Source organism: Marmota marmota, unplaced genomic scaffold (assembly GCF_001458135.2).
Source record: "Marmota marmota marmota unplaced genomic scaffold, marMar, whole genome shotgun sequence".
Lineage (NCBI taxonomy): Eukaryota > Metazoa > Chordata > Mammalia > Rodentia > Sciuridae > Marmota > Marmota marmota.
The window spans coordinates 223,401-238,047 of NW_025999926.1; the positions used below are offsets into that span (position 1 = coordinate 223,401).

At 39.0% G+C, this 14,647-nt stretch overlaps 1 protein-coding gene across 1 annotated transcript in view; it reads left to right on the forward strand.

The window, feature by feature from the left end:
• The window catches only part of Sptlc1 (serine palmitoyltransferase long chain base subunit 1), a 58,894-nt gene that overhangs the window by 17,974 nt on the left and 26,273 nt on the right, over positions 1-14,647 (forward strand). The window contains exons 4-6 of the mRNA XM_015503978.2: positions 922-994; positions 7,665-7,797; positions 14,245-14,374. Of these exons, the coding sequence (XP_015359464.2) occupies positions 7,703-7,797; positions 14,245-14,374 (225 nt within the window). The 5' untranslated portion in view covers positions 922-994; positions 7,665-7,702. The remainder of the gene's footprint in view (positions 1-921; positions 995-7,664; positions 7,798-14,244; positions 14,375-14,647) is intronic.

Genomic DNA, 14,647 nt, shown 5'->3' on the forward strand with positions numbered 1-14,647 from the left:
AGAGCTGTGGGTGCCTTAGAACATGCCATATCAGGCTCCTGTTCCCAGATGCCCCAAGACACATATAACATTACTGACTTAAGAAACAGAACATAAAGTAAAAGGTAAGTGTGGACTATCAGAAGGGATGTGTAAGCATTTTCCATTACGCTTTGTCTGACAGACCCATAACCTGGACTTAGACAAAGGGAAGCAAGAATGTCTAATAGTGCCAGGTGCAGGGCACATGCCTGTATTCCCAGCGGCTTGGAGGCTGAGGCAGGAGGATCACAAGTTCAAAGTCAGCCTCAACAATAGTGAGGCTCTGAGCAACTCAAGTGAGACCCTGTCTCTAAATAAAATATAAAATAAGGTTTGGTATGTGGCTCAGTGGTTGAGTGCCCCTTTGTTCAATCAGCAGTACCAAAAAAAAAAAAAAAAGTCTCATAGAGCTTAGTGTGGGTGACAGCGAAGTACCAAGTAAACCAGACTTGAGTTAGTCAGAAAGGTGCTAGGGATTTATTCACGATATTGGGATTGTGAAGTAGCAAACATTTTTCAGGAAAGACTTAGGTCCACAATGTAAAAAATATAAAGGCATTTGGTTAACCAGGTTTTGAGAGTCAAGCTAATATAACTGTTCCATGTTTTAAGTCATACACCTGTCGTTTTCTTACATCCTATTAGAATTGTCTTAGTCCTGGGCTGGGGTTGTGGCTCAGTGGTAGAGCACTTGCCTAGCATGTATGAGGCACTGGTTTCAATTCTCAGTGTTGCATATAAATAAAAAAATAAATAAAAAGAATTATCTTAGTTCTAAGAAAGGAAGAGAAGTAGAGGAAGGATAAGGAACTATGTGGGTTAAAGAATAAAAAGCATGAAAATGTTGATTTTTATACTTTTAGATAAATTATTAAAATATAAATTTTTCCTAAAATATAGGCAGCAGCTTTAGCATCTCTTAAGAAGTATGGAGTGGGAACCTGTGGCCCTAGAGGATTTTATGGCACTTTTGGTAAGTTGTTGTGATACTCTTGTTTTTAACACTTCTACTTTTAAGATTGATTTCAGAGCTCATTGAAATATATGATCAGTTTGCGTGTTAAGCTGACATGCCCAAATCTTACCTAACTTTCATTTTGTGGTTTGGAAGCATTGTTGGGAAGTGCACTGATCTGGGATTGAAAGTAACCTGTGGAAAAGAGCTGTGGGTGCCTTAGAACATGCCATATCCGGCTGCTGTTCCCAGATGCCCCAAGACACAGCAGTGTGGAGAATACTGTTTGCATTGTGCGTGCCAGCTGTTAGGAGAAGACCCATTTGCAGGTGGTGCTGTTCTCATAGTTGTGCAAGAACCCAGGTCTTCCCCCATCTCATTGCTCTAGTGTCTGAGGATATTGGCCTGGTCTTTGTGGTGGACAAAAGTCACAGCATGGGGGAATAGAAGTGCAGGGTAGCTCTGAAGGAGAGGTGGCCTTGCACATCATTTCTACCCACTGTCCTCTGGTGACCACTAACTCCAGGCCATACCCAGCCACAAAGGGGGCTGGGAAAGAGCCCGAACTGGAAAAGAGCCCTAGCTGGGCACCATGTTCCAGGAAGAAAGGCAACAACAGATTTGCTGGTGGAGTTAAAAGCTTTTTTCTTTCTGGAATGAAGGTTCTTTGACTTCTTTGTGGGATTATGATCCAGGGCAGGCTAACTAAATATTTGGGTAAGTGTATAACAAATGTCATGAGCTCCCTAACTCAGTCTTTAAGAAAGATCTTGGCATTTTGTGGCTGTTTTTATTAAGTGTATGTTGGTCTTTTCTTCTGAAAATGTCGTTAAATAACTGTTCAAATGACTGTATTACTGAAAATAGCATTCTGGTTTACCCAGTATCCAAGTGTGTAAGTAGATCAAGGGAGACATCGTCTGTCTCCTACCCTTATTTGCATTTCTGGATCTTTCTGTTTATTTTGTTTTTAGTTTTAACAGTTAACTTGATTTTATGTAAGGGAACATCTTTCTTTATTCCTTGTTTGGTGGTTACATTATTTATTTCGGAAACAGAGTAATGTCCAAGAATATTGCATCTTAATGGATCTTGAAAATCTTGCTTTTATCATCCCTCCCAACTACTCAGAAGAAGAAGAGAAATCCCAGAGAAGTTAAGCATCTTCCTCTCAGTCACACAGCTCATTAATTCAATCCTAAATATAGACCCAGTGTCCTGACTCCCAGTCTTAATGGCAACATCAAAGGACTGAGTTTAGATCAGAGCCTCCCACTTTCTTCTAGTCTTAAGACAAACACGGGTTGTTTGCTTGGTTTTTATTGGTAGGGAATTATTTCCTTAACAAAGTACTAGAAAACTAGAAAAAGCAATTTTTTATGAGGTTGTTGGTTGTCGTCTGATTAATGAGGCTTTCTTTCTGTGACTATTTGCTGGGATAAAGAAATTGCTTTCTTAAAAGCCTCTCTTTATAGTGGATTTTATTTGTATGTGTAGCCTTGACCTCTGCTTAGAAGATAATCTGGGAAGACAAATTTATTGCCAAATCAAATTGTGAAGGGAAAAAAAGTTTAAAATCTTCAGAACCAGTTTCTCAAAGCTATCAAATACATTGTTAAAATAGCCTAGTTAACTTTCCATTTGGATCACTTGCATAAGAGTATGCTGGGGGCTTTTAAACATTGAGTCCTTAGATTAATAGCTGTTAAATTAATTTTCTTGACCGGGTAATTCAGTACAGGATGTAAACATCAAAACAGAAGACAGACAGACAAGAGAAGCCTTTTAACCTCTGCCCTGTCCTCCCTATCACCATTCCATCCCCTGGAAAAAACAAGCTTCCATTACTAGTTTTGTAATTTTGCCAGAGATTTTGTTTTTCAGAATATGTTTTGCAGAATATGAAAACTTCTTTTATACATATGTGTTTCCCCCATTTTTGGAAAAATTGTTGTACACAGTATTTATTGTTCTCTTCCTTGGTATTGAAATTAATATATTTTTGCTTATTTGTTTTTTGTGGTGCTAGAAATGGAACTAAGGACCTTGCACAGGCTATACAAACACTCTACCACTGGAATCCAGTCCCCAAATTAATGGGTTTTAAATTTAAATTGGATTTGATCTTTCAGGTATCTGAATGAGCCACCCCAGGCAACTGTGAATACAGTTGCATATTGAGTCCTCTGTAAGCTATTTTATTGGTCACTGATTCATCCTAATTCTAAAATTATAGTTGAAGGTTCAAACAGACTTTGGGATCTGGACCAAAGTTGCAAGTTAATTTGCAGTGGGACAGTTTTATAATGAGACAGGTGGTAGTAATCTGTCGTGTTTTCTGAGTGTGTTGTCCTTCAGACAACTTATTTCATTTCTTCTTAATAGTTGCACAGTTCTCTTGTTATCTTTTTTTCCTTTCTATATATAAAATGCCCATATTTGTACTTTTTTGTTTCCAGCATGACTTTTTCTGTTTTTCCTTATTCTGGAAGTAATCATTTAAATGTTTCTAGTTTTATTAAAGCACCTTAAATTTTTAACATTTAGCAATATCACAAACTATTTCTGGTCATCTCAATCTAAGTTTTAAATCTCTGAAATGCACTGTGTAATTTAGTTATTCTAAATATTTAGGGCACATTTGCTCTTTGCACTGAGCACAGAAGCAGTTATGAGGACCCCTTTCCCTCTTGTAGTCTTATGTGTATCCCTAAAGAGATTAGTTCAAGGCTTAGGATCTCTTTTTCCCAGGGCCCCCAAAAGATAGCTTTTAACTTTGTCTTCTTTGTGTTCTTCTCTAGAGTTATCATATTCAGCCATCTGTTCTCCAAATCCATTCCCTCTTTTAGTTCTCTTTCTCTCTCTCTCTCTTTTTTTTATCCAATTTTTCAGATCGTGAACATAAATCATTTGTGGTACAATTAAATTTCCTTAATATTCCCTTTTTACTATTTTACATTAGCATATAAGCCAGCTGGTTAATACCAAAAAAAAAAAAAAAAGGAAATATAGCAATGATTGAGTTAAAATTTCATGTCATTTTTTTAGGTTAAATCTTCTCCTGCCTCCCAGGTGCATGGCAGGTAGAGCTAAACAAGTTCTCACAATGGTGACCAGAATGTCTCCTCACCGACTTCTGAGGAAGTTAAGGAGTCTTCTCTTCCTCCAAGACTATCTAGTCTCTGTGCACCCACGAGGGAGTCTTCTGATGAACACTTTTTTTCTTTGTTTTGCTTTTAATATACTTAAACCTATATTTATCTGTGATTTTTCTCCCTGGTACCCTGGGATCTGTTTTACATATGTAATTCCTGCATGGCTCTTTGGCTTCACCAAATGGAAAGACAGTTGTGTGGTAAGGGTTTCTTGGTGAGAGATGATGGCATTTAATTCTGTTTGGAGCCATTAGTAAACAGTTGTTCATTTGGGTGTTTTTTAAAAACATCTTCTTTCTTTGTGTTAGTCTACTGAACTTTCATTTCATATTTTAGTGGGAAGAACATTAGACATAAAATTCCTAGATGTGCCACTTTTCTCCTGCCAGTCCTGGGGTGTGGTTGGCTCAGGTGGGAATATCTCTTCTTGCATAGCTTTTAAAAGTTTGGTAGGATTCTCATGTGAAAACATTTTGAAAAACATTCTGCGCTAGAGTTATGTTCTAATGAATATATAAGTCTTATTATTTTTTCCTTTTAGAAAAACTTGTGTATCTATGACTTTTTCAAAAGAGTAGTATAAATGCAAAAATATGAAGCTCTTAGAGAAAAACAGAGTAGGTGAAATGTTTCTAAAATGTGACAAAGTTGACTATTTTTTGGTCTTTCCTCCAGAAAACAGTGCAGAAGGCCATCACATGATCTCATTTTAAGTAAGAAGCTAAACAAGTAGTTCTTAGAAGAAGAGTCTGTAATTATTAGAAATTCAGATAATTAAGATAGCAAACTGTAACCGGGTTTTCCCTTTTAAAAGAAAACCTTTTCTTCTCCAGGTACCGGTTTAATTGAGCAAAGTCTTACATAGCATCCTGCTTGTTCCATTCCAGGCACTGTTCTTTATTGGCATTAACCCATGTGAATTTAACATCCCTTTGAGGAAGGGCTAGCTATTATCCCATATGGCTGAGGCACTGAGAGGCAAAGCGCAGTTTTGGTTTTCCCAGATGCACACCAGGTGACGGGGGACCCCAAGGCCTGTCTGTAATCTGAACTTCATGGTGGCCTTGGTTGCCAGGGCCTCTGATCTGGGAGCTAGACATGAAGATAAGCAAGTGTGAGAAAGTGGGCCCAGTGCTCTGAGTCTTGTAGAGACTCTCTGGAGCACCTTCTGCAGTGGCATCTGCTGCTGTGACTTTGAGAATGCAGTGCTTGAGTTTTGTTCCATCCAGAGCTGCAGTATCAATTGCTGAAATGCATTTGTTCACAGAAGACATGAACATCAGAAGTCAAAGAACAGCTCCCTGACGGTTTTCCTCCTTGCTGTCTCCCCTCCCTTGGGTTGAGAATTTCTTCATTGCACAAAGTAGCATCAAGAGAAACTAGTTCTGCAGTCACCCTGTCACAGAACCTGCTCTGCAAGGCCAATATCTGCCAAACCCAGGATCTTTAGATAAAAGGAAAGCCCAGTCTTTCTGAAACTTGTGTACTTAGGTGTTGATTTATAGTTTGAAGGTTTTTCTTGCTACCTTACAGCACCTGTATAGAAACAGTTATGAGTGCAGGTAATGATGGGGTAGTCCTAAAATGCCAGTTTTCATCCACTCACTCACTCACTCTGAAACCCTGAAACAAAATGATGTTCAGCTTTACAGTCTCATCACTCATCAGTCAGGATCATTTAGAGCTAAGAAGTCTATAGAATGATGTAAAATCCCTTTTATAGTTAGCAAAAACAAGGTGTCTGTGTCCATAACATGATTTTCTTTTTTGAAATTGGGATGTCAAATGAAAGCAGTTCACCATGTCCTGGGCAGTCCATCTGCTGACTACTTGGGGAGGTTTGTGGTAGATTCTCCCCATCAGAGGCAATATAATTGAAGGAGGCCTCTTCCTTGGGGCCTGCTTGGTGGCAAAGTGAGAAGTGGCTGGGAGATAACACTGGGATGTGAGGGATGACCTCCCTGAAACTAACCCTTACTCAGCTGCTTGAACTCTTCAGTCCTCAACTACTCTTCGCTCTGCAGCCAGGTTTTGCCTGAAACCTTTCGCTAATAACATCTCTCTTAGAAGGTGCTTGATCGGGTGCCTTGGACTTGGTGTAATGTTACAATATCCCCTACTTGGCTCAACTGGGATCTAGTCCACTAAACTTAATGTTATTGTAAAATCCCACGTTTGTTTAATGTTGACATAAGAAAAAGTATCCAGTCTGAAGATAACTCTATTGGTAATGGAAATTGAATATTTCATGTGTTTCTTTCATGACTCTAGATTCCATTTGTATAAGTTGAAATGAAATGAAGAGAAGCATGCTTTATGTTTAATCATGACTTGACTGGAATGTGACTTCATTTTTACAATTCTGTAACATCCTTTTAAGAAGTCTATTACTAGAATGGGCCCTGCCAGCTATCTGCACTCTCTACCACTTGGAAACGTCCCTCACGTGGAAATGTCTTGGCCCCTGCTGTTGCCCCTAGTTCAGACTTCCCCTCAGTGAACATACCACAGCTTCCTCTTCCACCATCTCAAAAATCTGTCTCTGCGATCTCTTATCACCCCCTCCTTTCTCCCTCAGAGCTGGCAGGACCCAGCTTCTTCCTTCCTGTGTCAGAAGTGCTTCTTGCACAGAGCAAATGGGAAAACTGTGATCTAGTCCTCCAGATGTGGGTCCTGCTGCAGTTAAAAGAGCAAAAGGAATGTTTAAAAATTCATTTCTCTCCTTGATAATGTCTCATTGTAAAACTACTTTGAAGTTCTAAGGATCAAAGGCAGTTGGTAGACTGTTCACTCTAAGCATTGCTGTCCTTCATCCCAGGACATGAAGCCTCATGGCACAGCTGTAAGGAACCCTGATTTAAGAGGGAAATAAAAACAGGTCAGTTTAATAATTATAAATTATCTCATCATTACATCAACATTCTTCATAAGCTACTTCTGTGGAGGTATCCTGTTTCTTTTGTTATTATAAACTTGTATTTCCCGGTATACTCTTAAGAAATTCAGACAGAAGCCCAATCCTACAAAGAGGTGGCAGATGCCACAAAGAATACTAACACAGATTGTGAAAGACATCGTCACTGAATTGCTAATACATGTTACCATCTCCTGCAGAGTTTACAGGTCCTTTCTCTAAAATGCAAAAAGACGGAATATTAACATCTCTCTTAGAAGGTGCTTGATCGGGTGCCTTGGACTTGGTGTAATGTTACAGTGTTTTTGCTCCAGGAAGTTAAAGTAGATAGTGGATCTGGAATTCCTACAGTAGAGTGAAATAAAAGCAAAATTGCCTCTGTCACACATTTATAGATAGGAAGGTAGTTGATGTTAATTTCGTGTTTTTCAGAAGTGCTTCTGGCCTAGAATTATTTTAATATATCTTTTATGGTTTATTATTTAAAAAATAGATTTTATCCATAAGGTGAAAGTGTTAATAATTAAGCTATTATGTTCCTTTCTTTATTTTTTAGTGTAAAGGAAGGATCAATCATTATAAGACAGTTTTAACTTATCCAACTTTTTTGTTGAAATAGATGTTCATTTGGATTTGGAAGAGCGCCTGGCAAAATTTATGAAGACTGAAGAAGCCATTATATATTCATATGGATTTTCCACCATAGCCAGTGCGATTCCTGCTTACTCTAAGAGAGGAGACATTGTATTTGTGTAAGTCAGCTTTACTTGTACTTCTAGTCAGAATTTGAAATGTTGACCGTCTCAGAGAATTCTTCCATTGGAAGTTTTCTACATACTGTAATAGGAAGTTTCTTTTTATTTGTAAAGAAATATACAAAGGGTATGAGACATTTACTCAAGGATGCTTGAAGGTTTTAGTTGTCATCTGCTATTGAGATTTTATTTATTTACATTTAGATGAGGCATAACACCTGCCCTCCCTGTTCAGTTCTGTGGCCTTGTGGTACCCTCCTGAGTCCATGTCACGGTCTCACACTGCTCATTCTGCCTGGCAGTCACTTCTCATCACCCATCCATCCCAAACTCAGATCTCTGCTAATCTTGCTTTAGAGTTTATTTAAGGACATAGGAGCCATAAATTGAAAATGTCCTTACTGCCCACAGCAGATCCTGGGTGCATGATACTGCTGTCACTAGAAATGCAAAGGCTGGCAAGGAGAAGATGTGAACTACCTTTTCAGGCTTTTTTTTTTTTTTTTTCCCCTTTTAACCATTTCCCCCCAGATATTTGAGCTGTAGCCTCCTCATTAGCCTTACACACTGGTTTCCTCTCCCCTCAAGTTCTTTGTACCTGCAGTCCCCATGCCTGGAATACTGTTCCCTCCTCTTGTCATCTATTTATTTCCTGCTCATTATATTCATAATATCTGCTCTGCTGGGAAGCTTTGCTCAACTTCTCAGAGCAGGTCAAAACCCCTGCCAGAAAGAATTTGATATCCTTATGAATCGATGCACTGACATTCCCACTGCCTGTCCTTCATTCCCCTCAAGCATGAAGAGACATTCTCTCTCCACTCTTCTTTTCTAGTTCTTATAACAGTTAATAATTTTATATCTTTGATTATTTTCTTCTGTTTCTTGCTGAAAGCCCATTGCTTAGGATCACATTTATCATTTAATAGTATTCATTAAATATAAGTTCAATAAATAAATGAACAAAAAAAAGAGGGGTCTGAGTACTTGAATGCTGGAGCCTGGCCTGCCTGGACCCTGCACTGTCCTGCACTCACCACTGGAGGTGCTGCTTGTGCAGTGGCAGAACCTTCCACTGCACCCGCTACAGAGATGAGGCTCCCTAGGGTTTTTGAAGGCATATGTGACCCAATCCTCACCAGAACCCTTCAGTAACCTGGAGCACCGAGGAAGGCTTAGTTGGGCATTTTAATTAAAATTAAATGCTATGAAGGACTCACCACTAACTAGAAAGCCATTGATTTAAACAGTGTTTCTTTGTTTTCCATAAAAGCAGAGTTAGAGATAACTGCAATGTCATCTATTTACCACTTAATCAAGGACCCACTATTAATTCGTTTTTGAGTTTAAGTCCAGAAGAAGTGAACTTGTAGCTTCCTTTATCAGATTCAATAAATTCTATGTTTTGAGTTTTAACTGGTGGGAAACCTAAGCTACATATCCTTCCATGCACTATACCTAGTGTCTTTTTTGCTTCCAGGGAATCATTAGACAGTTTATTTTCTTCTACATGATCTATTTTTGACTGATTCATAAAAATATAAATTGTCCATATTGATTGGGGGTAGTGTGATATCTCAGTATGTGTAAACATTATGTACTGTGTAAAGCAATTTAAACTTCTATCCCCTCAAGCACTTATGGTTTCTTTATGGTAAAGACTTAACGTGCTTTCTTCTAGCTATTGTTTTGAAATATACTGTGCATAATTACTGTCTATAATCACACCAGAACTTCTTGCTCCTATCTAACTGTAACTCAGTATCCATTGACCAAACTTTCCCCTTCTCTCCCTCCTTGCTGTTCTTTCTGTCATCTTGTAGTTGCCATTCTACTCTGAATTTCCCATTCCCAATGTTTTTAGATTCCACAGAAGAGTGAAATCATATAGTATTTGTCTTTCTCTGCCTGGTTCATTTGGCGTAGTTATCTTCATTTCCATCCAGATTGCCACAAATGACAGAATTTCATATTTTTATGGCTGAATAGTACTTCATTTTCTATGTGGCACATTTCTTTTCTTTCTTTTTCTTTCCTTTTATAGTACTAAGGATCAAACCCATACTAGGCAAGTACTTTGCTACTGAACTGCACACAAGCCCTTTTTAATTTTTATTTTCAGATAGTTGCCCAGACTTATCTATACTTTCAATCTTCCTGCCTCAGCCTACCAAGAAGGTAGATTCACAAGCATGTGCCACCATACCCAACTGTACCACATTTTAAAAATCCATTTATCAGCTGATGGATATTTAGGTTGTTTCTATCTCTTAGCTATTGTAAATTATGCTGCAGTAGACATGGGAGTGCATGGTGTCTCTTCAACAGACTGATTTCATTTCCCTTGGTTAAATAACCAGGAGTGGGATTTGCTGGATCAGGTCTGTTTTTAGTTATTGGTGGGGGGTGGCGGTGGGGGGGTGGGAATTGAACTCAGGGGCACTTGACCACAGCCACATCCCCAGCCCTATTTTGTATTTTAGTGAGAGACAGGGTCTTGCTGAGTTGCTTAGCACCTTGCGGTTGCTGAAGCTGGATTTGAACTCAAGAACCTTCAGCCTCCTGAGCTGCTGGGATTACAGGCATGTACCGCCATGCCCAGCTGTTTTTAGGTTTTTGAGGAAACACATGTGTTTTCTCCCATTCTGTAGGTTGTCTCTTTACTTTTCTTGTTTTCCTTTGCTGTACAGAAGCTTCTAGTTTGATGTGATCCTGTTTGTCTATTGCGTATGTTTTCTGTGCTTTTGAGGCCTCATCTAAAAAATTGTTTAACCATTCAGATATCCTAAAGCATATTCCCTGTTTTGTTCTAATAGTTTCACAGTCTCTGGTCTTTAAATCCTTAATCCATTATAAGTTGGTTTTTGTAACTGGTGAGAGATGGAGTTTCACTTTATTCTTCTGCATGAGGATATCCACTTTTTCCTAGCACCATTCATTGAAAAGACTATCCTTTCTCTAATGTGTGTTTGTCCAAAATCATTTGACCCTAGAAACATGGGTTTACTTATAGCCTCTCCGTTGTGTTCCGCTGGTCTAGTATATCTGCTTATACACCAGATACAATGCTATTTTAGTTACTGTAGGTTTGTAGTACATTTTGAAGTTAAATAGTATGGTTCTTCCTGCTTTGTTCTTTTGCTCAAGATGGCTTTGTCCATTTGGGGATTTTTGTGGTTCCATATAAATATTTTTTTTTCTTGTCTTTGAAGAATGTCTTTGTATTTTTTAGGGATTGCAATGAATCTATAGATGATTTTAGATTGCATATACATCTTAATAATATTGATTTTTTTTTTCAGTCCTTGAAAATAGGATGTCTTTCTACTTTGTGGTATCCTCTTTAATTTCATTCACCACTGTTTTATAGTTTTCCTTGTAAAGATCTTTCACCTCTTTGGTTGTTTTGTCTGTGATTTTTGAGTCTTATCCTTTTTTTAGCTAAGGGTTTGTCTATCTTTTCAAAGAGCCACTTATGTGTTTAATTGATTGTGTGTGTGTGTGTGTGTGTGTGTGTGTGTTTTCTTCGCATGTGTGTTTTTCTAGTTTCTTGAGCCATAAGGACCTGCACAGTCTAAAGGACATACCAAGACTTCAGTGTGTCTTTTCATTTGCACAAGTCTATATCACCAATCAGCATGTCCTTCTCTACCTGGTCCTTAGGCAAATCTGGAGTGCCATCTCTGAGCACTGGCCCAGCAGTAGCTGTACTACCCAAGATTGAGGAAGGGGTGGTAAAGACAGTTCTTCAGACACCAAGGCTGACACTTGAACTGGATCACACCAAAGTCTCACAGCTTCAGGGACATATACAATCTGGGAGCATGGGGAATGTGCCTCAGGCCTACTTCAATACTGGCAGTGATGCAGGCTAAAACTTTAGCCTATCCCACTGGCACATGGGTCTCCACCTGAGGCAGAGGTGTGTCTCAGTCACTCATCTTCGAGCTCTGGCCTGTGAATGAGGTCTTTGGTTTCTACCCAGCATTGAGTCTTAACATAGCAGGCCTGGCACTCCCACTTCAGAACATTTCTATGCCAGCTTTCATGCCCTACTCCTCAAGGGGCAGAGTCTTGCTCTAAGCCTGCCACCCCAGCTTGGAGGAGGGGTGGCAGAAGGCAGTCTCTTTGCAGCCTGGCTAATGCAGGTCCATAGGTTCAGTTCAGAGGTTTTCCCTGGTGGTAAGGGTAATGGGACTCTTTCTGGTACCGGGTTTCATCATGGTGGGCCTGGTAACTGTGTTTCAAGTCTAAGGCCTAAACTTAATTCCCTGTCTCTCCCCGACGCAGGAAGTTTCTCTCTGCTTGGAGTTAGGGAAGGGGTGATTCTCTAGTAACTCCTTCCTTCCTGCTTTCTTCAGTGTCTTTTCATTTTGTTACACTAAAAGTAAGCCCTGTAGTCTCTCGCCTTACCTTGCTTCCGTAGTTCTTGGTGATAATAGTTTAGTTTATGAATAACTGGTAAATTCAGAATCTGGGGAGACAATTGCTGGAAGATCTTACTCAGAGGATCTTGCCATGTTGCTCGGCCTCCAATTCTGCATAATTTTAAATATAATACTTTTGCCTGAAATTCAGTTGAATGTAGGGATGCTAAAGGTAAAAATGGTGTTTGATAAATTGATCTTGACAAATCCATCAGGCACAGTGCTTCATTTCCTTTCATTCAGTGAATGGTGATGATGTTTCTCACACAGAAAATTTCAGCACAAAGGTTATTCACCAACTTAAGTCTATTCCTTCAGTCTGTTGTCTGTGTTCACTTATTTATTTCATATTCCGGTTTTTAGATTAACTAAAATATTGAGGTCATTACAGGTTTATAAGCACTGAAAAGAAATCAGACTGAGATTTGTGCACTCTACCAAGTCTGTTTTCTCTGGCTGCTTTCAGATATTTTTCTTGATCATTTGTTTTCAGGAATTGGACTATGGTGTGTTTGGGCATCTATTTATTTGGGTTTACTGTTCCGGGCTTTGCTCAGCTTCTTTAGTCTATAGGTTTAAGCCATTTGTCCAATTTGGGAAGTTTTGAGACATTATTTCTTTGAGAACCTTTTTATTAGTCCCACCTTTTTTCCCTTTTCCCTCTACAACTCCAGTGACACAAATATTCCATCATTTATTATACTCCCACAGATCCCTGAATCTCTGCTCATTTCTTCCTAGCCTATTTTCTTTCTGTTGTGCACCGTGATTCATTTCTATTGGTACATCTTTCCATTCGCTGATTCTTTCCTGTCCGTTCAATAAAGTCTTGTTTTGTTTTTCAGTACTAATATCTTCTCAGGATTCTTCTTTATGACTTCTCTTTCTCTACTGAGGCTTCCAATTTTTTCACTTTTTGCAGGCATGTTAATAATTGCTCATTGAAACATTTTTGTGTTGGATATTCTGAGATAATTGTCAGATGATCTTGTTTTCTCTTTCACCTCAGTATTAACATTTGTTTTCCTTCATTCTATATAAGTTCTTCTGATTCTTGGTATAAGTAATATTTAATTGGAATCTGAGCATGTCATATTATGCCTCTATAGTGTATACCTTCTTTAAACCAACTCTTTCAGTTGGCTTTCTCTGACACTATTCTAACAAGGGAAGGAGTGGGGGACTGCCTCCTTATTACTGCTGGTAGGGTGTCCCATCCCAGGTTCCTGCTTGGCCTCCATTAACATCTGAGGTGGAAGTTTCTTCATTACTGCTGGGTGATGAAGACAGTACTGATTTTTCCCTAAATGACGTCTGGCATCACCCAAGCAAAAACCAGGAGGGTGCCCCAATACTGAGATGGAATTTTATGCACCCCATGTGGTCTCTGCCAACACCACAGTGGGGAGGACAGGGTCCTCTTGTTACCAGCTAACAATGAAAGTCCCAGCTCAATTCTTATCCTTTTCTGATGGCCCCCTGGGAGGGTTTGGGATACTTTGTTATAGCCCCTCAAGGGTCAAGTCGAGGTTCCCTTCTCAGTCTCTGCTGGTTTGAGTGAGGTTGGAGCTATAGTTTTTTCCTATAATGTTTGGTCATAGTTAAGTGGTTATTGTTCAGAATCCTTCTGTCCAGCTGGGCTACCACTGTTGCTTCTCATGAGAAAATATAGCAGAATAACAGTCACATCAGAGATGACACTGATGGTGAGTTGCACCAATATGTTGTGTATTTCTTAGAAAGAGCAAGCTTGTGAGTCATTTGATATGTGCATCCTGATCTCAGGTTAGAATTTGGCAAGTATGCGCTTCTTAGAATAGATTAAATGTGATAATTGTGTGACAAGGACTTGCAGAGTGAAGAGCAAACAGTGACATATGAATGCTCAAACATGTTTTATTTGCTGTGTTCCAGTTAACAATTGGAGATTGGTTAACTCACAAAAGCAAGCATTCCTTTCCTGAGAATGTTGACAAGGCCCTTTAACCCCAATTTGGTGAACCTCTCTCCCTTGCAGAGATAGAGCTGCTTGCTTTGCTATTCAGAAAGGATTACAAGCATCACGTAGTGACATTAAGTTATTTAAGCATAATGATGTAGCTGACCTGGAGCGACTACTAAAAGAACAAGAGATCGAAGATCAAAAGGTATGATTCTTTTGAAGAAAATTATACAGTTCTTTTGTACTTTCTAACCAGCTAAATTATATATGAAATGGTAATTTGTCATTGAAAACTTGCCTGCGGATCACATTTGGATATTAAGTTAGATGTGTTCCTGCTTATTAAATATATTTCGTGTTGGAGAGCCAAGACTGATTGTAATTGCTTTGTCAATGCCATAATAATATACAGCAAAATTAAGGGGGTTGAGGGACAGTTTGCACTTAGTGAATGGGGGAGATACACACTCTCAACTCT